General features: G+C 39.2%; 2 protein-coding genes across 8 annotated transcripts in view; one reads left to right on the forward strand and one right to left on the reverse strand.

Annotated features, from left to right (window-relative positions):
• Positions 1–3,859, forward strand: part of kctd15b (potassium channel tetramerization domain containing 15b) — a 30,594-nt gene extending 26,735 nt beyond the window's left edge. For all 5 annotated transcript variants that reach the window (XM_028440349.1, XM_028440373.1, XM_028440365.1 and 2 more), the window contains exon 5: positions 1,015–3,859. In XM_028440349.1, the coding sequence (XP_028296150.1) occupies positions 1,015–1,173 (159 nt within the window). In that variant the 3' untranslated portion in view covers positions 1,174–3,859. The remainder of the gene's footprint in view (positions 1–1,014) is intronic.
• Positions 3,860–5,788: 1,929 nt separating this feature from the next.
• The window catches only part of LOC114459542 (transcription initiation factor TFIID subunit 4), a 138,845-nt gene continuing 118,316 nt past the window's right edge, over positions 5,789–26,317 (reverse strand). For all 3 annotated transcript variants that reach the window (XM_028441766.1, XM_028441759.1, XM_028441757.1), the window contains one exon: positions 5,789–7,044. In XM_028441766.1, the coding sequence (XP_028297567.1) occupies positions 6,871–7,044 (174 nt within the window). In that variant the 3' untranslated portion in view covers positions 5,789–6,870. The remainder of the gene's footprint in view (positions 7,045–26,317) is intronic.

Consider the following 26,317-nt stretch of genomic DNA (forward strand, 5'->3'; position numbering starts at 1 on the left):
TTAATAAGGGCAGTAATGTATTGTTGGAGTTCACTTGTTTGTGCCATAGCTTTTGAACCATATCCTCACCCTGAGGGCTAACATGGACCCCACATTCCATTCTTTTTTCCTCTCTTTATCGCCTTCTCAACACTTTGTCCACACACGGCTAGCCCGTACCATCCCATCATCCTCATTCCCCGCACGTCGCTCTCTCTTTTGCTCACGGACCTCACTTCTCCTCTCACCCTAGCCTCATTACTTAAATTAGGAGCTCAAGTAATCACCACGCTGAGCCGCTCTCAGCCCCTTTAACACACCTCACTCACACTCTGCTCTCTCCATCCCTTTGAGCTCATGCCCTCAGTTCAGTAGCCAATCCAGCACAAGCGGCATGAATATTGCAGAAGTGGTGTGATGTCGGGAGTGCCCTCTGGTTTGGTTCCATCACTGTGTGTGATGGAGGGGGGGGGATGGTTAATGACACATGGTGCATGTTGTGACTGCAAGAAGATCAGTGGTTGATGTTGGACGAATAGAGGCATTGATGTCAGAGAATCGTCTTTATTCAAATATCCTACATATGAAACATAACTGGAACAAAAAGACACGCAAGTTGACTACACAAGTAACACAACAACTTACAAAGCAACTACAAAAATACACAAAAGGAAAATATACACAAAAGTATTTCAATAAATACCAAAAACAACAATGTGACTCCAAAGACACTCTAGAGGACAACAAAGATACACAAAAAAAACACACAACGACTACAAAAATACAAAATTAACAACAAAAATACCTGTATTAATGCTCAGATTGGTCATTATTCTTAATGTTGACATAAATATTGATAATATGGTCCTTTGATGAGACAATTACATTTTTTGCCCCCGCTGTGATAAAAGTTGCCCATCTCTGCTTTAAAGTGCACAATGTTCTTACTCCTTATCACCTTATCACGGCCTACTAAAATATGATCCTTCCTGTGGTGGACTAACACCATCCACTGTGTGTCTGCCCTCTGCATAGGTTCTGGAGCGTCTTTTCCAAAAAGGCTTTAGCGTGGCAGCTTCATGTGGAGGTGGCGTGGACTCTTCTCAGTTCAGCGAGTACGTGATGTGTCGTGAGGACCGGCGAAGTCTCTCAATGAACACACCCATCAGGATAAAACAGGAGCCCCTGGACTAAGGCTGACAACACAAACAACCTCCCTCCACCTTATAGGTATTTGATTTTTCTAGCACCACCTCACCCCACCTTTCCTTCCACCTTTGTCTCCTCCTGGCATTATTGGGACCACAACCGCCCTTGCATAACAAAGCATTAAGCAGAACTTTGCAGCCTTTCCAGCTCTGCTGAACTTTTAGAGGAATGTACACCAAACTACAGAAAACAGGATCAGCAACAGAAGTTTGAATATTCTCCTATGAAGAAACCAGGACTTTGAGGAGCGGATGTGACACAGTTCATTATCTGAGCACATTGACAACATGGCATTGCCCTGCCCTCATCTTCTAAAAAATAATGTATGTATGAACCTTTTGGAGGGACAAAAGTTTCCTGTGAACTAAAGTTCACCTCCAAAGTGTTCCTCTTCTATCGGGGGGGCACATCATCGAGTCCCTGGTGTGCACGAGACCTGCACCTTTTCTGACTGGTGACAGGCAGCTCCAGCTTCGACAGTCGAGGCATTTTTGAGTGGCAAGAAAATAACATAAAGATGTTAGTTCATCAAAAAGACAACCCCCCCACCCCCACCCCCCAATCCAGACAGACACAGCATCATCTGCCAACCTGATTGTTTATTACAGATTTTCATTGTTGTTCCTAAAGTATCTTCTTACTCCATCTGCTGTTCTTATCATGACATGTTGTAAACAATTATTAATAGGATTATTTTTATTGTCTGTTTTCCTGTCTGCAATATGAAGGATGTATGAACATTGTATTCATTAGGCACAAGAGCTTGTGAGGGAGGCTTTCTTGGCAGTAACTGCAGAAACTCAGATGTCTGCAGGCTATGTGGCTAAAGTAATCCGACTGGCAGAAAAAGTCCCATTGTTTAAACGGGAATGGCTGAAAACCTGGATGTTTGACGATGCTAATAGTCAAATCTGTAGCACATGAAAACAGGAAAAAGAATGCTTATTAAATAAAAACATATCTAGTATTGGATTTTCTTTTAGATGACAAAACCATTTTTATTTACTATGCATTTGTTTATTATTGAAATCAACAATACGATTGCACAAGCTCTTGGTCTACTGTAGTTGTGGTGAGTAATAATATTAAAGACTTGAGGACCGATTGGAGCAAAACAGATGATTCCTTTGCACTGCCATGTTACCTGTTTCCTCCACATGTCCTTTGTTTTTCCAGAGTTGTGCAATTATGACACCGTTATAAGGAAAAAACAACAACAAGCACTCAAAGTACAAAAGCAGACGAAGATCTGTTGGTTTGATTGTACAAAACTGCAGCAGCTTCTCTTGCTGTCCATGGCAAATTATGACAATGCACTATTCAAAACAGCATGAAGGGAACAATTGTTGAACTCATCAAAGACATAGTTTGGCTAAGCATAGCTCCAATATTAAAAGTGTCTTTTGTGTTTCTTTGGTTTTTCACACGCATGCATGGCAGGTTCCAAAGTGAACTGTACGTCTGTGTGGTTCTTTAAACGAGTGGTCGGTATTTACTCTAGCCTGCTTTTTTCCTTTTGGTTCATCCTCAACATTTCTAGTTAACATTTCTAGTTCTTTATTTGTGTGTGACTTACTGATGCCACTTCTTTTATTCCAAAGGCTGAGAGAAACATAAGTCTCCGTCTGAACGTAGTGGGGGCAGGCAGCTCTTTCACTCAGTTGTCCATTATACCCTAACTGGTGCTTTACTTTGACTTTGCTGCTCTAATAGAGTATGAGATCTCCTGAGACACTGCTGATTAAACAAGGCCAATGAGTGGGTAAAAATGGGTGTGGTCTAAGTTTTGCTCAGTCTAGCATTCTCTTCCCCTCAGGACTGTTTCTCACAGTCAAGCCCATCTTTGTTCTGACCTGCGCCTTTGCATCCAGTCACCTCAAAGGGAATGGTCAACCAGGCTTTTCATGTGCCGAGGCATGTTGGGCTCTTCACAGCACTTCACACCCCCCTCTGCCTCCCTGAAGGCTTCCAGCTCAGTGGGGCCAGTAGAAACTTAAGGTTTCGCCCCCTGCTGCTGTGTCATCCCCACTCCTATGTCCTGTTTTATTTTCTTTCTACCAGTGCGCACTCCTACGCGTCAGCCCACCACACCACACACTCCAAACTGATGAGTCAAAACACAAGCAGAAAGCCCCCACCATTGACATTTTACAGTTAAGGTTGAAAACTAAATAGTTGTGTTACAAAAAAATAATACATTATTATTTGTGTGTCGTGAGATTTATGACACACAATAACAATGAACATCTATCAATTGGACAGCAACCATATAAAAAAGAAAACAGATATTTGTATCTGTGGCACAATAACTGAAACCTGAGACGCCATCTTTGATGACTCGGCAGAAAACAACAGGTGAAACACAGACCTCGACAAACCTAAAGGGCTGTGCACTTTTAGGACAGATGAAGTACTGGGCAGGGTTTCAAGCTTCACATTTCAATCACTACTCGTGAGTTGTACAGTTACTGTGTATAGATCTATCAAGACTTTTACAGAAACCTCATGTTTTTATCAAGAACCTCAAAATAAAAAATGAAAAGAATTCAAAGCGTTACATTGTGTAATTATAGATTAAGCATTTCAAAGGGTATAATAAGGTGCAAATGTATATTATTTAAAGTGTTTAAAACAGTTAGACTGTGGTATTAAAGGGCATGTGTTCATTTACAGTGTCTACATTTGACTTTTCTTGCATATTTGCAATAATAAAAGGATGTACTGTATATCTGATGTGTGCCTGATTGCTTTTATATCGTGTGTTTGAGGAGTTTCCATGCAACACTAAGTGTTTCAATCTGATTTTGATATCTGTTATCATCTGATATCAGTTTGATAACAGCGAAAAAGAAAGAAAAGAGTATCTCATTATACCAGCCTATAGTTTTCTTTGGATTTATTGAGGTTATTTTACAGGGTCTTCTCATTTTTTTGTTTATTTTATTCAACTGTAGAATATTCTTATGTGTAAGGTTAAAATTTCACGGCATGGTAAGGTCTATCTTTGGTTAGAATGTTGTAAAAATCCATCATTAATGAACGGCGGAAAAATTTTTACCTCCTTGGCAGTGGTGATAAAAGTATTTGTGATTCACGCTGACATTGTATCGGATCAATATTGCTATTGGCCAATAAGCAAGGATTCAAAATTGTTATCATATTAGAGGTGAAAAAGTTTTTATTGGGACACCCCTAGCCCTAACACATTTAAACCAAATAATATTCAAATGAAATCATTCGGCTCTGCAGACGGCCTGATAATGAACATTGGAGTGAATGAGCTTTGTTGATGCATTATGACAAACAACGTGAACTAGTTGGTGTAGTACGGTGAGCTCCTGATTGTAATAATGAAACCTGATGAATCTCACTAGCCTTCTGTAATACGTGTGTGTATGATAGCTGATTATGATAACTGTGCTTCATGCTAAACCCAGATGGGCTGGATTTAGGGCTGAAGAGAGAGCGAGACAGAAGGAAGAAGAGAGAAAACACAATATGTTCCCAAACTCCAATATTTTGCACATAGTTAAATGGTTTGGTCTTTTCAAAAATGCTTTAGCTTAATTAGCAGCAGAAACCTAAGGGGCCTTTTCATAGCTGAGCAGCAGCACTTGTCTCAGTTAGTACTTAACATGTGCAACGTTAGAAATGGAAATGAAGCGGGTGGAATGAGAAGTTGACTTTGTTTTTTTTTAAGTCTTGCAAAAACATACCACGGCATAATTCCCTCTTTAAGAAGGAACAAGGAAAGCACCCTGCTTTCTTTTCCAATGAACATATATTACGTTCCTGCTTCAGACTCATTAATGCTGTTAGGAAGATAAAGTCTGCATTGGTTTAGTAAACATTTCATTTATTCCTTTACAAAATAGGTACAAATACATAAGTATCAGGGTTTTTTGTTTCACACAAACAGGAGATTTTCAAGATATATACAAGAGTTTACCAAAAATAAGGTGGTTCTAATAAACACATAGTCTTGTAAACAATATTTACAAATCACTCATACATTGAAATGTTATTTCTCCATCTGTTTACATTTGTTATATTGTCCTAAAAAGCTGGAGTGATAGTAGTAGAAATGTCCTCCTGTGAAACCACCATAAAATTAAAAGAAATTGTATAAAAATCATTGAGAATAACCACAATAGTTCATTTTTTGTTGTGCTTGCTATTAAAACATAGTCTTTTAAGGATAAAATTTACCAAAATTGTGTCCAGCATAAAAGCCTATACCAAGTAAAACAAAAGGGAAAATTCATAAAATATAATAAACAAGTATTTTAACCTGTATTGACAAACCCTACTCAAAAGTCCATACAGTGACAGCTGAGAGTTGTCAGAGAAAATAGTCGTAAAAAGTGCGGTCGCAAAAAATGCACAACTTTTCTTTCTCCAAAGGTCACCCATTGTTAAATAAACATCAGTATGAGAGGAAAAGCTGCATAGAGACCAATATATTTTGTTAAATAGTAAAAAAATATAAAACAAAAATTGAAAAAAATTTAAATAAACACTGAATAAAATATTGTGGAGTACAAGAAGTGGAAGAAAAAGCAAGACAACATGCAACAAGCAGGTGTTTTGTTCCGTCTTCAGTCAGTAATGTAATGAAAGCTTTAAAAATGTGGACAGTGAAAATAATACTCAAGTTTTAGGCTGGAAACATTTAACCATTTTTTTTTCCTTTTCTTCCAAACAACGTTACCCTACAGCTGTGATGGCTGCTGAAGTGCCAAGCATTAAAATGTGGCGTGATTTGCTTTTGTCTTTCAGTCATTATCAAAGTGTGGCTGGGGTTCCCCCCCGAGGAGCTGTTTTTCAAACACCAGGGATGTGCAGAGACAAAAAAACGTCAATGACTCTTTCAGTTCTACATCACAGTGTTGGACACTGCTTTGAATAAATGTTTACATTACACACAGTTTAAATAAAATCCAGACTTGGTTTGAACCAGGAAGTGAGGTAAACTGTGCACGTGGAGGTTGTGGTAAAACGAGGGTTAGGGGAATTCAGCCTTACAACAACACTCACTAGAATATGAAGCCACGCTTTCAAAGCACATGGCTTCACAAAAACATCAGCTTTTATAATATTGACTTTTACAAAGATTACATGTGATGAAAATATACATGCTGTAAAACAATTCAAAAATAATTATTTACACAAAAGTTGGAGACAATGCTGTTATTTGGAATCTGAATGGTTTAAAAGTGATGTCTAAAAATCTGTTTAATTCACTTATTTCCTTTAGGCTACATTCATTTTACTAGGTAAGAGAATTAGCTCATGGAGATGCTGTAGGCTGTATCGAAGCATGGACATTAAATATTGTCACTTTCACAGGCTCCTTCAAACTTCTGCCCAAAATGCCAAAAAAGGCTCCAGATCACTGACCAGGGTTAATGATGACTTCTTAATATAAACACAGCCTCAACTCTAAGATCCTGATATGCTCCTTAAACTGAATGATCTGACCACACACGTTGAAGCTAAACAGAAAACACACCAAACAAGTGTTTTATTTTTGGACATTTTCTCTTTCTTGTTATCAGGAGCTACATTAAATATCACTACAGTACATATGGAAACACAGAGCTCAAACATTAGACCTGATCTGAAGGCACGTGGCTGAAGAGGAGGAAGAGGTGGAGGCTGAGGATCTGAGCGGAGCAGAGGCTACTTTAGCAGGGCACGGTAAAGTACAAGGGAGTGGGCGGCCTCTCTTTCCTGCTCCATGTAGAAAATTAAGTCCCTGAGGTTGACGCGGGTAATGCGATGCCGCGTGTACTGGCGCGACGAGGTGGACGGGGACGAGGAGCTGGCTTGGGAGCCCATCGTGCTGCTGGAAACCTGAAGAGAAAGAACACGTCAGTATTACCGAAGAGGTGTATCACAAATACAAATTACAAAGATGGAGGAAAATATTATAAAAACAAGAACAGTTTACAATATTGAAGTATTATAGCATTTTAGGGTGAGTCATTTTGCAAAACTCACATGAAACTACATGAAGAATCAACCATCACAGAATCCATTGGAAATACTGACTTTATTCCACATACCACATATGGACAGCATTCTCCATCCTGGACAGCCCTGTCCAGGATGGAGAATGCTGTCCATATGTGTCAGCGAATCACAAAGCAAACACATTTTCCCAACTTCAATAAACCCATGTTTTTGTACTCACCCAGAACAGTTAAGGATTTGTAATTGTCATTCATGGTCGTGAACATGAACAGAACAAAATTATTTACCCAAGTCCCTCCTTAAGCTCTTTCAAAAATATATGAATACAGAAGAAAAATACCTGTATATAAAAGCAAGTATTACAGCAGCAGAATGAAAACATGCTAACTCTATAAACCATAGTCTTCCTGTTATAGGCCAGAGACACAAAAAGGAGCATCAATGACTAAATTTGAAGAAACGTTGTGGAGAATGTGGGCAAAAGTGATAGGAATGTACGACTGATTTACTCTCTGCGTTTGAGGCTCATGAATGTAACAGAAGGTGTTTTATCAACAGAACACACCTATTAATAACTACTGGGACCAATTGACACACGCACACGCACACGCCTTTTGTTTTCTATGTATATATTATTATAAAACTGTATAGCTAATCTGCATTCATCCTATCCTGTTTCCCTAAACAATTGCAGTGACTTTCTGGCTGAACCATGTACGTTATTTTCACATTCACCAGATACATAAAGTGACTATATTTCAGCTTGTGATCCACTTTTCAAATTGCATATGAAGATCAACAGGATTAAGAGCAGTGGCAGTGCTATCTTTGACCTTTGACAGCATGTGCAGAAAAGGTAAAAAAAAAAATATATATATATACAATATAAGGATGAGATGCATGACTGCAGTGATGTTTGGTTGACTAGGATACATATTTACCTTTATAGTTGGTGTTAAATAAATCAAATATATGAAATAATAAAAAAAATGTGTCAGCTTTCCAGGCAGACAAACCTAAAATCTGCCACAGGACTTTATGTAAACTCCCATCTTGTCACAGATTGCTTTGGATTCCCAGTTTGCTTATTTGGTGGCGTTACTACGACATGCTATCAAGCTTAAGTGTAGAAAGAAGATGCTATATAAACGTCTCTATCCTAGTTAATAATAAGCTACAGCCTTACAGAGAAAAAAGTGGAGATAACTTGTCTTTCTAATGTCTGCTTCCAAAGCTCCTGCAGTTATGGAGACGATCAAACTGACTTTCCATACTTTTCCAAAGCCTGTGTAGGAATCCTACACTAACGAGAGACAGAACGGTTCACTTTCCTCTGCTTTCAGTTGGCAATAATGCTTGATTAAATCAACAGTGGTTATCAATCATTTTTAATCGACCTTGCAGCATCTTACCCACTTCTTTTTGTCCTCAGGCCTTTGATGGAAAACCAAGTTTGACTTAATTCTATTTGCAATAATGTGTTTATATGTAATTTGTGGTTTTATGCATATAAACTGTTCTTTGGATCTTTCTGGAAATGTGTTCTTTTTTGGTGTCATAGTTGAAAATGACTGGGTGTAGAACAAAACTAACACCTCGTTTCTCTTTCACTGAGTGACCTAACTTGTAACCAGTGATAGTAAGTATAATCAAGAAGGCAAACTAATATAACCCAGAAGTTCCGCAGCAGACAAGCTTTTTGAAAACTTATGAAATCAAAGGTCAACAGGAACAATTACAGTTTGCCTTTTCTCAGTCACCGATAGCATTGTTTTCACTGTGATGTCTTTCAGAACTCATTACACTGTGGAATATGGAGTATTTCTCGCCAAAACAAATGCGCTGCTGACATCGATCTGAGTTGACGTCCCTTTCTGAAATGAAGCCGTTGCTGGTTGTATTTGATCCAGGAAAAATGAGAATGATCAAACGAGGGAGTGTGTACAGAGGCTGAGACAAATCACGGAATGCATTTATATTTGGAAATGAGAAACTCTGTGAAACAGATCCAGCAATTGCTCACTTGAACCCAAGCAGAGAGAAATAAGGCAGACATTTTAGTCAGGAACACCCTCCCACAATTACATTGATTGCACCACTGTGTAAACACAGTACAGACAGAGCTAAATTGCAAACATATGGTGGGTATGAATTTAAAAAAAGTCCCCAAAGCGCCTGCTCCCTATGCTGTGGGTTAGAGTGCTCGGTATGTTGATGCCTGTCTCAAATTTTCCTCCGTACACTCTTTGACCCGCAGGATGACGAGTGAAGCTTTCCAGGCCACTCTTCCTGCCAACTTACCTCAGCCGAATCTATCGTCATCTGGCCTCTGGGTTGAAGGCCGAGTGGGCAGAGCCAGCTACTCAAAGCCCTCAGGCATGCCAGACCCTCACTTTGTGGAGCAACCTCCTCCTATCAGGTCAATCAAACCTGACCACATGTGAAAGATGGGCCTGCCTACTGCCATGCCAATTAGTGCCACTCAAGAGCAAGGCTGGTGACAGGGCCACAGATTTTACCAATCAAATCTATCCATCCACCTGGACGGATGGGCAGAAGTCGCCACAGGCCAACAGTTGGCTGCAAGGTGGTGCCATGACCACTGTGGCTGATAGTGGAAAGGGGGAAAAAAGCAGCAGCAGACAAAACAAATATTTCATTTTGCCCCTTCAGGCAACAAGGTGCTGCCTAAAGTCATTGAAAAACAGGTATAAAGGTCAGAGCTTGTCGAGGCATCCGTATATCTCATCCATGCCAGAGATTGATTCCCATTGCTTGTGCACACTTAGGAAATATCGTTGTTGAGGAAAGAAAGGCATCAGGCAGGGAACCTCTAACACTAAAACAAGCAGATTGCTGAATGCTATTTAAATAGGAAAGTAAGACTTACAACCATGCTTTTCTTTTCCTAAGCAATTACACAGTAATTATACTTAACATTTTGGCATCTCGGGTCATCGTAGAGGAAAAGAAAGCAAAGAAAAAGCAGGAAGACACAAAAGGAGGGATGGGGCAAAGCAAGAGGGAATGTCTCAAAATCAGCACGGCCAAGAAAGATACACGAGGCAAAAAACTGCATCTGTCATTTTATCTGTGATGGGCGCTCCGAGGCATTATGTCATTTGACATATCCATCGTACAGAACAGGCACAGATACTTTGATACATCTCTTTAGACATTTGACTTGTTTGGTGCTGGGAACAAAGACAAAAACAGAAAGTAGTGGATACATTTTGAGGAGAGTAAAAAGGAGCAAAAGGTATTGAAAGCTCAGGCCTCTATGCTGACTTGGACAATGACATTAATGTGGCCATGCATGGTTATGCAACAGTAGGTTGAACACAACATTTCAATCCTTACACTTTCTGATTGATGACTGTGTGACAGCAAAATTGTGTAAGTTTCTGTACGACTAAAAACAATTCATTTTAGGATGAACATTTAGTTAGGTTGTTTGAGAATGAGATCTGGATTAGGACAGTCTTGAACAAATGGTGGCCCAAAGCCACAAACTGCCCTTGTCTTCCAAGTTTTGTTGTTCCCAAAATTTTAAAAATAAATACACAATTAAAGGTTAGTTACTTCCAGGAATTAAGCAAAGTTGAGCTTGCTCAAATTCAGGCAAATGAAATGAGATCTCTGGGGTTTTTCCACCATCCTCAAATTGTAATGTCTGACTCTTCTCAAGCATGTCACCAGGGTCACTTTTTTCATCTGGTAGCGCAAAGGGTGCAGCTTTAATAAGAAATATGTGGCAAAAAAGTGACTAAGCAAGGATGTTTCTTCTGTAAAAAGGATTAATAGTAGGACTAGCAATGGAGCGACACTAAGGCCTCACATTAAAACGAGAGCTAAAAACATTCTTTACTCCACTGAGGAGGTTGAAGCTCTAAACTCCATCGGTGCAAAAACCCTTTCAAGGAGAAATTTCTACCTTTAAAATCAGTTTGTGAGTAAATCTCAATCAGAGGCATTATGAAAACAACTTTGGGCTGACAAAAAGGGAACATTTTTCTAAAATGTCAGTTATGTGGTTATGCCACTTTTTTCAAGTTTTTTTTTCTTCTATCGTGGTTGTTTTAATGTTAAAATGATTTCAAATTATTTTGAGCTAAAATATGATTATGACGACACAATTACTAACTTGCAATAGTGAGTTTTGGATATTTTATTGTGAACAGTGCAGCATCTGTTCTGAACTTGTTTTAGCATTTAATTGTAACTAGCACAATAGATGATTGTTTATTATAATTTATATAGTTTTGCTAATTGAGAAATACCTCAAATTTGTGCCGTAAATAAAAAAAAAAAACAAACTTTGTTATACACACTACATTCTTTGGGGTAAGTTTTTACAAAAAAAGAATGACTCATTAGCCATTTTCTATGATGATTTTGAGACAATGGAAACGCATTTTAAAAAATTAAATTTGACACATCTTGTCATGTCAGTTAAATGTTGAATGACCTCATTTCAATCAAACTGAATTTACATTTCCACTCCTTCTGTCCTTGAGTTTTACAAACTTTTTTCTCCATCATTGAACGTTTGTGCACTGGCAGTAGCCATGCCTGAATTCACATTCAGTCTTTTATTGTTTAAAAAGGAGGGGGAAAGGTGGGGTAGCAGCGCTGGTGGGTCTTTTGCTGATCTGTGGCTTTGAACCCTGAGTGGCACCTGTGCCTTGATGCTGGAGCCAATATTGGATTTAGCCCAGGTCATACCTCAGGGCGGTGGGTTAATGGCCCACTTTGCCAGGCACACAGAGCTGCTCAGGCCTGCACAGTCCAAGCTGCTGTCTCAGCACTCCTTAAAGAACAAGTTAAAGAAAAGGGCTGTACAGTGAGCGAGGCTCTGCTGCATGTGTCTGTATGTGACAATACAACACTTGACATACTGTGTAAAATCAAACTGAAACACGAGAGGGAGAACTGTGCCTTGCGCTCACCTCGAAGGACTCAAAATAATTATTACTCTGTCGGAATGAAACACGTTTATAATGCAACATTATTCAAATGTGCTAGAAAAAATATTGAAATGGTTGTAGGTAAAATGTCAACATATCAAAGATTCAGCCTCTCTGAGGTTGTAGAGCAGAATGGGGATAGTATTATATGTTGAAATTCAAAGTTCTTATAAATTCTCTTTTTTTTTAATTCAAGTAATCAAAACTGTCCGTGATGGCGCCCTGTCCAGAGTGCACCCCTTGCCTAGCGCCTTTTGAGAGCTGTAGATAGATCCATGTGACCCTGAACAGGAAGAAACTGGTCAGAAGATGAAGGAATGAATCAATAAAAACTGTACTATAGCACTAACTCATAAGATGTCACAGTCATTCCTAACATTTGAAGGCAAGCTTCATAATTATTTTCTGCTACTGTAACTTATAGAGGTGGAACAATACAATAATTTGACAATACAATACGGTACACAATAATGTGTTCCCAGTAACGATATGATATTTTTAGAAAGCAAAAAAGACAAAACAAGTTTATGTTGGAAAAATAGCCAACTCTGGACATACATTTTTTAACTCAATAGGAATATAAAAAGTATCAACGAACCATAATAATCTGGTGTGCAGCAGATCATGTGGAATTTTTTTAATCTGGCTTCCCTACCAATATCACTCATACCCATGATGAAACTTCTTATGACGTGTTTATGTTGGATTTTGGAAGCAGACCAGTCTGGGATTCAGAGGTTTTAGTGTGTGTGAGTCTGCTGTTGTTCTGTGCTCTCAGGGTTTTGTATGTTGCTGATAGTGGTAGTCATAACAATGACAGAGTCTCCGAGAAGAGACCTTGGTAAATGCTATCAGTGTACGATGGTATCTGGCCTGCTTAGGGCAGTCTGGCCAGAACTGACCAGGAAAGGTTCTGTAATCACATAGTTTATATCATGGAATTTGTCACATGATATACTGTATCATCATAGTAACTTAGCAACCTGCTCACGCTCAAATATCTTCCACTTAGCACATTTCACAAACTCTTTATGTCCCAATTTCCCCCTTCGCCAGATAATTTTTATCATCTTGTAAGAATATACAAATAAATGCATCCTATAAGACCAAAACTCCTCGTGTGTAGTGAAAGCAGATGACTCCTGACTCATGACCCCGTGTTTTATTGTGATGTGAAACCCAATGTAGCTAATCAAGCATTATGTGTTTCTCAGACTGAGAAACACATAATGCTGTGTTCAGGGCAACTCGGAACTCATCCGAGTTCAGCGGTAGCATGTCAAAGTGTCTCAAACATGGCTGACCAGTATAAATGATTTTTGTTCCGAACTTTACTGAGTAGGAGCTCCTACTTAAGGTAGTGTTTCAGCTCACATTTTCACTTGAGTTGAAACTCACTTGAAAATGAGTTTTCAAGTGAAAACTTAAAAACTAATTTTCAAGATCAGGTGAGATCTCACCTGATTTCAAGGGATCAGGTGAGATCAAATGGGATATCACCTATCACCGTTTGATCAGGTGAGATTTCTGGCTTGGTGGAAGATCGGTGGTGGGACAGAATTGTTATGTGTGTGTTGTGGTGTGTTGAGGTTATAGAAGCAAATCGCATACAGTACGATCAAAACCTTTCTAAGCTTAACTTTTTTATTTGTAACAGATGAAAAAAACCTCTTCAGATTTAAAAAATTCTTATGAGTGAATCCCACTTAAAGTAAGATTTATCAAAGCCTATCAAAAACCATTAATACTTCTATTGGCATAACCATACATAAAACTGTGTGTAATGAACACATGACCTAAAACGGTGAAAGAATCGCCTTTTGGAATGAAGGCATTTATAAATCGAAAACCATCTACAGCTGTTGCTGTCCTAGTTTACATGTTAACATAAAGTTAGTAGTTTGCAGGTTTTTCCGATGCCATTTATTTTTAGAACAAACCCACATGACTGAAGAATTGATGGACTTTCTGACTGTCAGTGGAACTAAGGAAATGTCTGGTTTGGGTGGCTGGCTGGCCAAAGTACGGACTGACTTAAGCCCTGACTGACTGACAGACTGCCTGGTTGACTGGCTTCATCCCAGCAAGCAAAACTTTCCCACATGTTCTCCATGCTGCATTTCAGTCAGGGAATGCTGCCTTGTTCCTTCTAAGTGTTTACAGTATGTAGCCCAGGCGTGGGAGTGCAGCCCTGCTTCATCTCCACACTCGCCCTGAAACGCCTCTTCTACGGCCCTCTCTCTTCTCTTGCTCCTCTACGCCCACAGACATGCTGGATGAAGCCATTTTGAAAGAGTTAACAGATGTCGGCTGATTTGCCCCAGGCTCTCTCACATAGCCTGAGTGATGTATTTGATGTGGAGTTTATTCAGCTCTAATAAACGTATAAAGAATTAGAATAATAATTCGCAGATGTACATCGCCAGATTATAAGACGGGGTCCTTCTTTGAAGCCCATAAGGCACTGAAAATGAACAGTACGAGAAAGAGGATGAAAAGAAGAGTTGGGCTTGGTCCATCTTTAATTAAAGGGGTCAGGATGGACTAATGCTGCATCTTCTGTGCACACATTCACAATAATATAGATGCCCTTTGTTCATTTCACAACCCTGCTTACTGTAAAAAATCCTAAAACAGTGGATGTGTTGGGTATTTTCTTGCTTCATGTAACCTTTAGTCTGTGATGCTGTGTGCAGCATATAGGAAAAACTAAAAGAATAGGAGAAAAGTAAAGAATAAAGGGAGTGAGATTCAGAATTCTGATCATAGTGGGAAAAAATTGAAAAAGGTTACTCCTAAAACATACAGCTTCCATTTGCTCCACAACTAAACCACAACAAATCTCAAAAATGGCCAGTTGCAGAGCATCTTAATACCCACATAAACCATAAAAACAGCTACACAGCTCCATGGCGATGCATAGCAACCGTGCAGAATTTCAGTCAAGGAGAAAGAAGGCAAAAAAACACCTTATTACTTCTAACTCCTGCAAGCCATTTTGGTCTCCAAAGGTTTTAGAGCGCCGCAGGCCATGTGTCTGCAGTGTTTCGGGAAATGACTTGCCTTCGCACGAACACTGCTATGTTCTGCAGCGCTGCTGCCCCCAGCATCCCCGCTCAATTTCTGTTTAACCCCTTCCTGCCATCCCTCGCACTGACTCACTGCAACATAGAGCTCACACCCAGTTTAATACTGTGACATTGTTCAGCCTTCCACAAACCAAGGCAAATCAGACCAGCTTTTACACGAGCTAACACATTAACTCCACGTCTAATTTGGCTAGTTAGGCATGTGACGACTCCTAGCAAACCCAGCACACAAAAAAAGAAGAAAAAATGAAGGAAAAAAAGGCCCTACTCCATTCCACTTGATCTAATACAATGTGCAACAACGTTTGCACACTTGAGTGTGTATCAACGGTGGATTAAATCTGCAAACTCGTTGACACAACACATAATTAAAACATCTTGCTCGAGGTCAGGAATTTTCTAATTAGTAGTGTACTGACAAAGCTGCAATTCCATCGCCCTGAGTTTCAAAGTCCACAGGTTACTGCTAAGATGAAAGCTGACCCTGGAGCACTCTTCTGCAGGGCTGCTCATACAATTCCTCAGAAGACAGTCACAGGGTCACTGAGCTAAACAGTCGGCTGCACCCGGAACCACGCTTCCAAACAAAGGACTTCAAACTTTCCTGCCTGGAAACACAAGCTTGCTTTTGTTTTCCCAGCTCTTTCTCATTTGTTCTTTCCAACCTGAGAGAAACTAAAGCCTATTTGAGGTCGATGAGAAAAAGAAACCCTAACATTGTTTTTAATCAGTTTAATTAAAACGCTCTAAGTCTGGCTAGCTCAACAACTTGTTAAATACTACAAAGGAATTATTAGGTAGGTCATTGTAACTGGTGCTGGTAATATCATTTAGCAGGGAATGCAGGAATAATTTGTTCATGCTTAGTATAAATATACATTTTATGAATAGAAAGCCATTTTGTTCTCAAACAAACCAATAGAAAACCTAGAATCACAGCTATATAGTTGATAATGTGTTGCCATGATCGGAAAGTCATCTTTATATGTCTATTATCCTTTTCAAAATGTTAAATGTTTTCCCTCTCTTAGAAAACTGATTGTTTTCTTCACATTGTACCCTAAGATCTAGAAGATAGACCAAGTATCTTGGCCACATAAAGTATCAGAAGTAGAACTTTTTCCACATTAAATATTCAAGGCGTTTCATATATAAAATGAACCCAATTAGAGTTAAAATAGGAGAAGTGTAATGAGTCTCTAGTCAGAATGCTTGTCTTCAGAACTACTCACTAATGAGCCCTTGTTGGTTTTACACACTTTACTTTCAATGGTGTGGCAGTGTCATTTCTGCCGCTTTTTAATTTTTAATTCAAGTTGAATGAGAGGGTGGTGACTAAGTTAATAATCAAGGCACCAGGGTGTTTTGCCGCCAATGGATCGCTGGGAGAAGTTGCCAAATGAGGCTGGCGGTGCGCCCTTTGAAGTATTTTGCAAATCGTTGTAAATAGGAACAACCAGTTCATAAAAGCGTATTAGTTCAGTGTGGGTATCAAACATAAATGACCACACTAAAGAGAATGCATCCAGCAAATGGCATCATTACGGAAGGGAGTAGGACAGCAAAACGGCACAAGCAGTAACTAACTGACGTGACACCAAAAGGAACAGATATAAGCTGCAAGCCGAAGTCAGTTCTCACATAAATACTCATATGAGCAGTGACACATTTCTCTTACAAGAAGGGGCACACACCAAGGGGGCCCACTGTGGATCTGCAGATGGAAGAGATTAGGAAGCTCATTTATCGTAGAGCCCAGCACTCTCAAAATTGCGCCTTGATCATAAATTGACACTAATGGGGCCATTTTTGACATCATTTAGCCATCATAGGCTTCGTTCAAGTGCTGCTGACACTGGTCCCCTTGCACCTGATGTGGAGCTGCTAAAGTGTGAGAGACGGGAATAAAAGGCTGTAAGAGTAAGTCTGATTAGAAACCACGCTCTTCTGGGGAAAGAAAGTAAGGAGTTTCATGTTTAATATAGACGCCCCAGAAAAATGAACCAAAACTTGAATAGATTGTCTCTGAACATTCATGACCCCCTGTGTCATTGTTTTTTCTCCTTGATGCAGCATTGGAAAGTGGAGTTTTAGAGCTTTCACAAAGTTAATCCACCATTTTAGACATTCAAACCTTCACCAAGGCTGCTTCAAGGCTGCTGTCATATCTGAATTCACTAGGCAAATGGGATGAATGCTGAAAATAAAATCATGAATTCAACTGTCAAATAGAATTTTTAATTGGCTCGGACAGGAATTAAAATCTCAGTCAGTATTGACAAAAGTAATTCAGGTAAAAGGAGTTCTTTTTACAGTAATGCTGGCACTTTCCTGGAAGCCCAGGCCCAGAAGGCTTCCTTCTTACCTGCACAGTATTTTGGTAAACTCTTTTATTATTCCACACACAACAGCATCATTTTCCAAGCAGCTGTCTCCATGAGTGTGTGTACAGAGCTTATCTACATATTGACTTGCTTTAAATCCACACTCTTGTCTGCCATAATAATTACACATCTTCTAAAAGGAAGTGCTCAATTCTTCCTGCACCTGAGGCGGGCGGCTGCAGGAGTTGCCCACTGGCGCCCAGCAAACACACCTCCGGCACAGCCTCGTATCCAAACAGCTTCAGCACACACCTAGGGCCATTGCCTTCCATGGCATAATGGCTGCTTTCTATTCAACTTTAACCGAGTAAGCAACCATTGGTAAATGTGTGTCTATGTAGCAGACGTACAAAGTAGTAGGGCAATGGTCAGAGAGGTTAGTTCAAAAGTTGTCAAAGATTCAGACCACAGACGTGTACATCTTTGCAAATAATCCATTAGTAAATAGAGCAGCAAATCTGTTTGCATTCTGTGGTTTTAAAAAGCTTGTATGAACCTGACATACTGTAGCTGTTTTTGAACTGGGAGAGAACCAGTAAAAACTCCGAGAAGCAAGAAGACTCGATGCTAAACAGTGCTGGGCAAGTTACTTTCAAAATGTAATACATTACATATTAGTAGTTACTGTCACTTAAAAGTAACTAGTTACATTACAATATTACTGTCTCTGAATTGTAATGCGTTACACTACTTTTGAGTTACTTTCACCAAGATAACCGCAGAAGTATGACTAGCATTCTAAAATGCTAAAATATAGTTTATTGTAGGTGATTATATATCCAGTGGAGCGTGATGTGGTATAGCATAATGACTGTCTAGGCTACTAACAACTTAATATAATAGGCACAGTGAACTCGGCTGTGCCTATTATAACAATGTAACAATGCAAGTCAGAATCAGAAAAGCAGACCAAGTTAAAGTCTGATAAGTTATGATAAAGATATCATAAATATTTAAAGCCTAGGCCTATTCATATGAAACACAATAGAGCTAAAAACAACTATAATGTAACCTATAGCCTTATGACATGACAAGACGCACAATCACTTTCTTTTTGTTTCTATTCTTATATTCTCTTTTAATTAAAGCTCACAGCACAAAGCTAGCATGCACTGGGATTAGTAACCTTTAAAATGTCACATGTTAATTTACAACATCTGTTGGCTTTTTTAGTGCACTTTTTTACTGCTGCTAGCATGGTGAACAGTAAAATGTAACAGTGTTTTCTATGAGCGTGCCCAATACAAACCAGTTATGAGATGACATGACCACCAGTCAAAATGTAACACTATTTTATGAGCCCTCAATACAAACCACTCATGAAGTCTATGAATAGAAACAATAACTAAGAAGACAAGAAAACAATCCAGGGAATCATGTATCATTTTCAAGTGTCAGCTCTGCTTTTGTTTTTCGCTGCCAGACAGCGGCATTTCTACTGTAAATGTCTCTACAATAAACACTTCTAAACCAAAAACTTCTACACTGCACATTTAAGAGCAGGAATCTGATCTGTATAAGCCTCAGTCTCAGCCATACGCTGGTGTCTTGTACTGAGTTTGTGTCGCTGTATACTGTATGGTAGTGTTGTGTTCAAGACCACACTACCGAGACCAAGACTTGCCCGAGACCAGAATGCACCGAGACCAAGACAAGACCAAGACTTCTGGGAGCCGAGACCGAGTCAAGACCAAGACCGAGACAAGCCGAGACCAAGACCAAGACCAAGACCAAGACCAAGACCATAAACATTTTTTCTCTTTTTAGTTTTAGTTTCTTTTAAATACATTTGACGGAGAAAAAAGGTGCCTGCAAAAAATTTACTAAAATATTAAAACTACTACTGCTACTGATAAATTCACAATTATTCCACATAATATTTGAAAACAAGATTTTTATGTCAGCTGAATGTACAGCAAGTGTTTAAAAGTATTTATGCCAAGAAATAACATGGCTGGTCACCTACACACCGCAGAGTGTTTCCTCTTTGCTGTGCTTTTACAAATGTATTCTTTGTGATTGTTGAAACCGAATTTCACAACCAACAAGTTAACGGACATGTTTAGCTCCCCTTGGTTCAAGTAGCACGGCAGACAGTGAGAAACTTCATTTCTGTTGCTTTGTCTGATTTTTTTCCGCACTTTGGTCATCTGCTCTCTTTCACTTCACCACGCCTGCATCTCTTTCTGTCAACTGGTGCTGTTTTTCACATCTCAGGTTAAAATGCATTGCAATGCGCATTACTGAGATTTGTAATAGGTATAATACCACCAAAATTGTATTAGTAATGAGTTTCATTGCTGCGTTATAGCTAAAAGGAATACATTAGTGTAATTGCGTTACTTTTGTAACAAAATATGTGCTTCAAAACAGAAAAATAATCATGACTCGTCAACTATACAAAAAAATTATTAATAGCTTAGTCTACTACAAAAATAAGCGTTGGTTGCTAGGGTTGGGCATTGTTTGGATTTTAACGATTCCAATTCTGAATTTCAATTCATTTTCTAAACGATTCGCAATTCAGATTCTTTGAGTTGTGCAGGTCAACAGGTCACAGGAAATTTTATTCATTTGAAAAAGCATTTAAACAGGCCATTTTTATTAATTCACTTAGTTGATATAGTTTAATTTGGTTGCTGTACTGTAACCAAGGTATTAAATTACAAGGATCGCCAACTGTAACTGTAAAACTGAAAAAACAAAGAGCTGCAGCTCAGGTAGATGTACAGTATATAAAACAAACTCAAACCCTGGAGCAGTCATGTGGAAAATCAATCAACAGTTCTTGTTGAGAAAAATTATTATTATTCTGGCAACTAGGTCCTGCGCAACCTAGTTGCTCAAAGTTGAAAATGTTGAACTTTTTAAGCAACAACTCCCCCGGCCGTCACTGTCTGTAGAGCCGAGGCAGTAGCCCCTCCCTCCCGCTACAGTGAGATGGCTACAGTGGAGGTCTGCAGCCTGGACTTCTTGAATTTACCGGAGCACGATGAAAGCGGTTAACTTCTTAAATAAGCCTACATTCTGGGTGAACTGATCCTTTAGTAATCCTGTAAGTTGATCATTTAAACCGTAAAAGTGGCGCTGTCTATGTTAAGTGCTATAAACGTATGTCCGGAGAAGAAGTGATCAGCCCTTTCTCTTCCCTGTCACCGGCAGACACACACACACACACACACACACACACACACACACACACTGTTCCCTGTTCATTACATCACTGGAGCGATGAAGTGATAGAGTGACCATCAGGACTCATCATGGGTGATTGAAGTGACCGCAGTTGCGTCAGTCGCGTTTGGTGTGAACGCACCTTTATACAGGGTGGAGTAATACAAACCGCGAAAACAAACTAGTGTGGGCATTTAGGAACCAAAAAAAAAATCAGAATTCAAACATCTTTGTAACGGTTCCGGAACCGGACTTTGGAACCAGTTCCTATTTGTAACCGGATCTCGGCGCCCCAACCCTATTGGGTGCAGCTCTAAACCACACCGCTGCTCCTTTAAAATGCATGCTACTGTTGTGCAATGCATTTATGGGCTGTTTTTTGATGACCAAACAAAGTGCAGATCTGCTAATGCTTCTGAATAAGTAGTATGTGAGTATTAGTAGAAACAAAAACCACTAATTAATTTAATACAATTGCCCATGTCCAAATATACTTAATAAAGATGCTGCCTTTCAGTAAAGCATCAATGAATTTCCCAGCAACACCAGTCTTTTTCTTCTGAATTCATGACCCGGAGAATCCAGGAGTAGAGCAGTGCCTGGAATTTGCTGAGATTATTTGTCAAAAATGCCTGAATTTCACAGTTAATTGGCCTCCCTAATTAGCACAAGATGTCTAATTCCCATTGCAGTCAGTGTGCTAAATGGTAGAGCTTTACCAGGCGGATGCCATGCCTTTTTATTTTAGCAGAGAGACTCCCTGTACAAGCCTGGCTACACTGTACATTACACACTCAATGATCGATTCTACATCTTAATTAGGGAAACAACAAACAAGCATAGAGAGCTAATGAACTGCATACCTTGTCAAACAGCTGGCTGACTGTGTTTATTAAAATATACAATAAATTCAATGATTTGGGCAATTAACTGTAATCTCAGAGGGACACAAAAAGGCCATGGAGCCCAGCACCAGGGCCACAGTCCTAATGGAAGGCAGCTGACAAATATTTGTCATCCCCAGAGTGCTGAGACAGCACACCAGAGGCTCAGAGAACCTTGTGCTCAAAAATAAAGATGTCAGACAAGTTTTACTCCCATGAGAGCTTCAATCCCAGTCAGCAGGGCTCATGGTGAATACAGCTCTCTTGGTGTAATAATGTGCTCTCAGCTTTGATGGGGGCTAATTTCATTTAATGATCTGAGATGTTCTGCAAAAACAATACAGAATCATAACAAAGGATATCTAAAAGTGAGCACAGTCTCTATAATCAGTGTCTTTCTTTTCTTGGCCGTTCATTTCTAACTTCTTTTTTCTAAATTGGTCAAATGGAAAGCAGTGAAAAGCGAGGGGGGAAAAAAATTAAGCTGCGCTGAAAAGTGCGACTTGGATTTAATATTTTATAATTGCCAAGGGACATTCTAAGATCAATGAATTTTTGCCCGGGACGCACATCAGAAAGAGATGTACTTCAGTCTTTTTAGGGAACATTGGTCTATTTAATTCCAGTGTCTGATGCATGTGAAATACGCCTTCCACGGCCTCCTTCTTTTTCCTCAGGCAGTGCTGCAGGCAGACATTACCACTTTTAATGGGCCGCCATGAGAAGAGGCAAGCCAGCCAATAACCCATCCATGCTAATGGATCGCCTTGTTTGTTCTCTTTCACAATTTTCTGAAGCTATTTTTAGATGTTCTGTTTTTCCCAATAAAAGACAACTCAGAGGATACTGTACCAGAACTATGTTTTAACAAAAGCAACGAGATTACCCTCAGAATTAGGGCTGGAAGGGGAACTCTAATGGAAGTGGTACTTTTACTTTTCTATGCGGTGCTCTGATGTAAAGTAGCCGTTGGTTGGTTCTGGTTAAGAAGGATCTTATACGTAATTGGAAGCCAAAATCAGAAGTGAATCTCTAGGGACTCGGGAGACAAGGTGTGTCTGCCCTGAAGTAAAAACCTAGTTGAATAATTGGGTTTGCTTACAGCTCTAGCTTTTTTGTAGTGGCAATGATCAAATCTTTGATTGAATTATCAACAGTCAGCAGTCTATAAAGTACAGTACTCACTTATTATTCTCTCGACTCTAGCATAAAAAGAGTTTGTTGTGGTTTGAGTTGGCTGCAGGACAAACCAAGGATGAAGGCTCGGTCACAGGAGGACCTTAAACCTTCCATGTGACATTTATATTCCTAAATGAACTCATTTTTAGAGAATATTCTAGGTTTCTTAAACTAAAAATCGCTAAAACAACTGCTTGCATCGTAGGAAGTTTTTCACATATACTGGTACACTGTAAATTACCCACATGATACATTTGTATATCACAAACCACAAACTGAATTTAATGACTAAGATATTGTACAATTAATTAAAAAGAACAATTTGAATGAACCGTACAATTCAATAAGTCCTATTTTAAAAATATTCACTTACCATTTATCTAATATATACAACTATTACTAATTACTGTCTGTATCATTGCAACAATAAATATTTTTTGTACATAAAGACTAAACATACTAACCAGAGAGATTCTGATACTAAATAATTTAACAGTGACTTTTAAGATGGGACAGTTGCTTCCAGGATTTCCAGTAAAACTCATTTTGGGTCACTCAAATGCTTCCTTATGCCTTTCATTGGCATTTCGTCTACTCCATACAGAACATACTTGACTGCTCCGCCCTCTCATGAAAAGCCTTTTCCAGCATTTTCTTTCTTCCTTCAGGATCAAACCTTGAAAGCTGACAATGGAGCTTGCATCAAATTCATTTAAAGGAAGAAAACCCTAAAAACAAACAAAGACAACAACATCTACAGTTTATTTTGTTATGCCATTTATGTGCTGCACAGAGCAATCAGGTTTGACTCTAACAGCTCTGCAGGAGGTCCTACAAAAATGGCACACAAAGGCACAGGAGTTTCTTAAGTGAGCCATTACAAAAAGAAATCTGGGGTCTCTCCAGGGCTGTACAATGTGAGTTTCAAAGATGCAGTATTGACAAATTCATTAACAGCGCCTGCAGTTTAGGTTTTTTTTTTTTGTTTTATTGCACACAACAAATTAGAAACTAGAGGCCATGAGTGTCCATCTCCTCTAGGAAGAAGAAGGCAAAGGCACTCACAGAATGGCAACTGATTGAGGGGGTTTCACTGTCTAGTCCTCGGAGTGGTGAAGGCGTAGGATGAGTAGAGTGGGTCTGCACAAAGCTACATATCACAGCATGGGCCCATGACGGGAGACTGTCTCCACGTCCCTGACCAGCAGACTAGCTAGAGAGCCAACCATTGATAGTTCGTCTCCAGAGCAGCAAAGCATAAGAGGAGGGAAAAAATAGAGCAATTTTCAATCTCCAGAAATTTAATTATATCAAGATTAACAAGGGAGGTAATTAATTTCTTTAAGATTGTTATCTTTCAAGTGCCCAGGGCTCCACTTTGTTGTCAAAACTGTATATTTAAACATTTCAGGGCAAAGTTTTAAAGGCAGCAAAGAGGGGCATACACTACTTTGGCGTAAACGTTGGTGCCGTGAGTTTAACTGTGTGGACTCTTTTAAAAAGCATTTGAAGACTTTGCTTCTCAGAAAAGCTTTCTGTTAATGGATGTTTAACTTCTGTTATCCTTGTTATGATGTTGCTGCTGTTGTTTTAAATTCACCCTTGTTTTGTACAGCACTTTGTGATTTTTATCTGAACATCTACTTACTACATACAAATATATTACAGTGTTAACATTACATTGCATGACATTTATTATTTAGCATTTATGTTAAAATGCAATTACTGAATTAAAAATATTTTTGAGATTACAAAATGGTAGTACAACTAACCCTGAAAAAAGCAGCAAGCAGGTCTGAAAATGAATGGATGGATAGTATTACTAATCAAATGACTGTTTTTACCTTTGAATGAATGGCTTTTGTTCAATAAAACTGAATGAATGAAACAGGTATAAACCACAAGTTGAATGAACATTATAAATGTGACCGAGACATTTGTTCATTTATGTTCTATTTTGGGGTAATATACAAAATGGGACTTAAAACAATTTTAAAGATTAAAACTAAAGAATTCAAAAAACCCACCCACTCACTCAGTTAATATTCTTTAGAGGCGAAAAACTTTAAACCAACGGAACACTAACTGTAATTTGACTGTATACTGCACATAAAGAGGCGGATTCAGTAAGATCTGAAATAAAGGGTGGTGAATCAGGTGCGTCCTTATATCTTTTGGTGGCGCTGTTTGCTCACCTGCTGTGGGGAATTCACTAACATTGCTGCACTTACAGGTGCGTGTATAGATGTGGTTGAGACCGCCCTAAATAAATGAACATTTTGCTTGTTTAACGTGGAGAGGTGAGTGCACAGAGGCACAAAATGACATTTGAAGAACTTCAATTGGAGGCAGGTGGACTTCTCTGTCTGCTGCACAAGCATTTAATACTGTAGAAAACAAATAAAAATGTTTTTTAAAAAACTAAAAACAAAAAAACAACAACTTTAAAACCTAATTTCCCCCCTAATTGAACGTAGGTGCTCCGTCAGGTCCTGTAACTTTGCTCTTATCAGTCCATGAAAAACAGGTAGATTTGGACAGAAACCATCCTATTGATCTGTTGATGCTATTGATCTGAGTTAATGCAGCAACAGTCTGTCAATCAGTCGATCAGCACCATTTGAAGATGATCTACTGACCATCATCCAGCAGGTCTGAGCTCCTGAGTAGTGCTTGTCATGCATATGTGACCATTGTTCCATTGCTGCGTAAATTACACAGCTGCTCTGCTGATTCTGGCCTGACGCTCCTGCCATCAATGCGACACGAAAGCTTTACAGTAAAAACATGGAGAGAAAGACACAGGAGCTTCTTGGAGCGGTGCGTCCGCAGCGACATCCATGGAGGTCCGCGCACAGCGACTCTCTGCACCGCAGCCATACCAGACTCCACATGCTCCATCTCGGGTGTCCAGTTTTTTCTCTCCCTCACACACTTTACTCTGCATTTTCTTATTTAGTGGCTGTTAATATTGACTATTGTTTTATTGAAATTATTTTCTTATACTAGAAAGGTTAACTGGATTTTTTTCCATCTCTGCTATGTTTTATGTCAACATTCAGAGCAGCGATGATCTGTGTGTTTGCACACCATTTTCAGCGCATAAAAAAATAACCGCAAATGGTGCCTGGTTTGATGAATTGCATTGCGTCTGCACTGCATTCATTCATTTGCATTCCCCCTCTCAGTTTTTTGCCCCCCTTACTTTATATATTCATCAGAGGTAAACGCACTAAATGGATTGTGGGCGCATTGTGAAACGCAGAAGACGAACAGTCGTGATTCCCTGGAGTTTGTACCCCTTATTAGTGTGTGGAGTGACATTTGCACACATTTTAATACCCCTAAACCTTTAGTGAATCTGCCCCAAAAACTGAAAAACTCATAGTCTATTTATTCAATATATGATACAGACCTCCTGACCCAGTGAGGGGCATGCATTCTTTATTTGAATTTCTAAAAATTTAGACAGTAGC

This window comes from Gouania willdenowi, chromosome 3 (genome assembly GCF_900634775.1).
Source record: "Gouania willdenowi chromosome 3, fGouWil2.1, whole genome shotgun sequence".
Lineage (NCBI taxonomy): Eukaryota > Metazoa > Chordata > Actinopteri > Blenniiformes > Gobiesocidae > Gouania > Gouania willdenowi.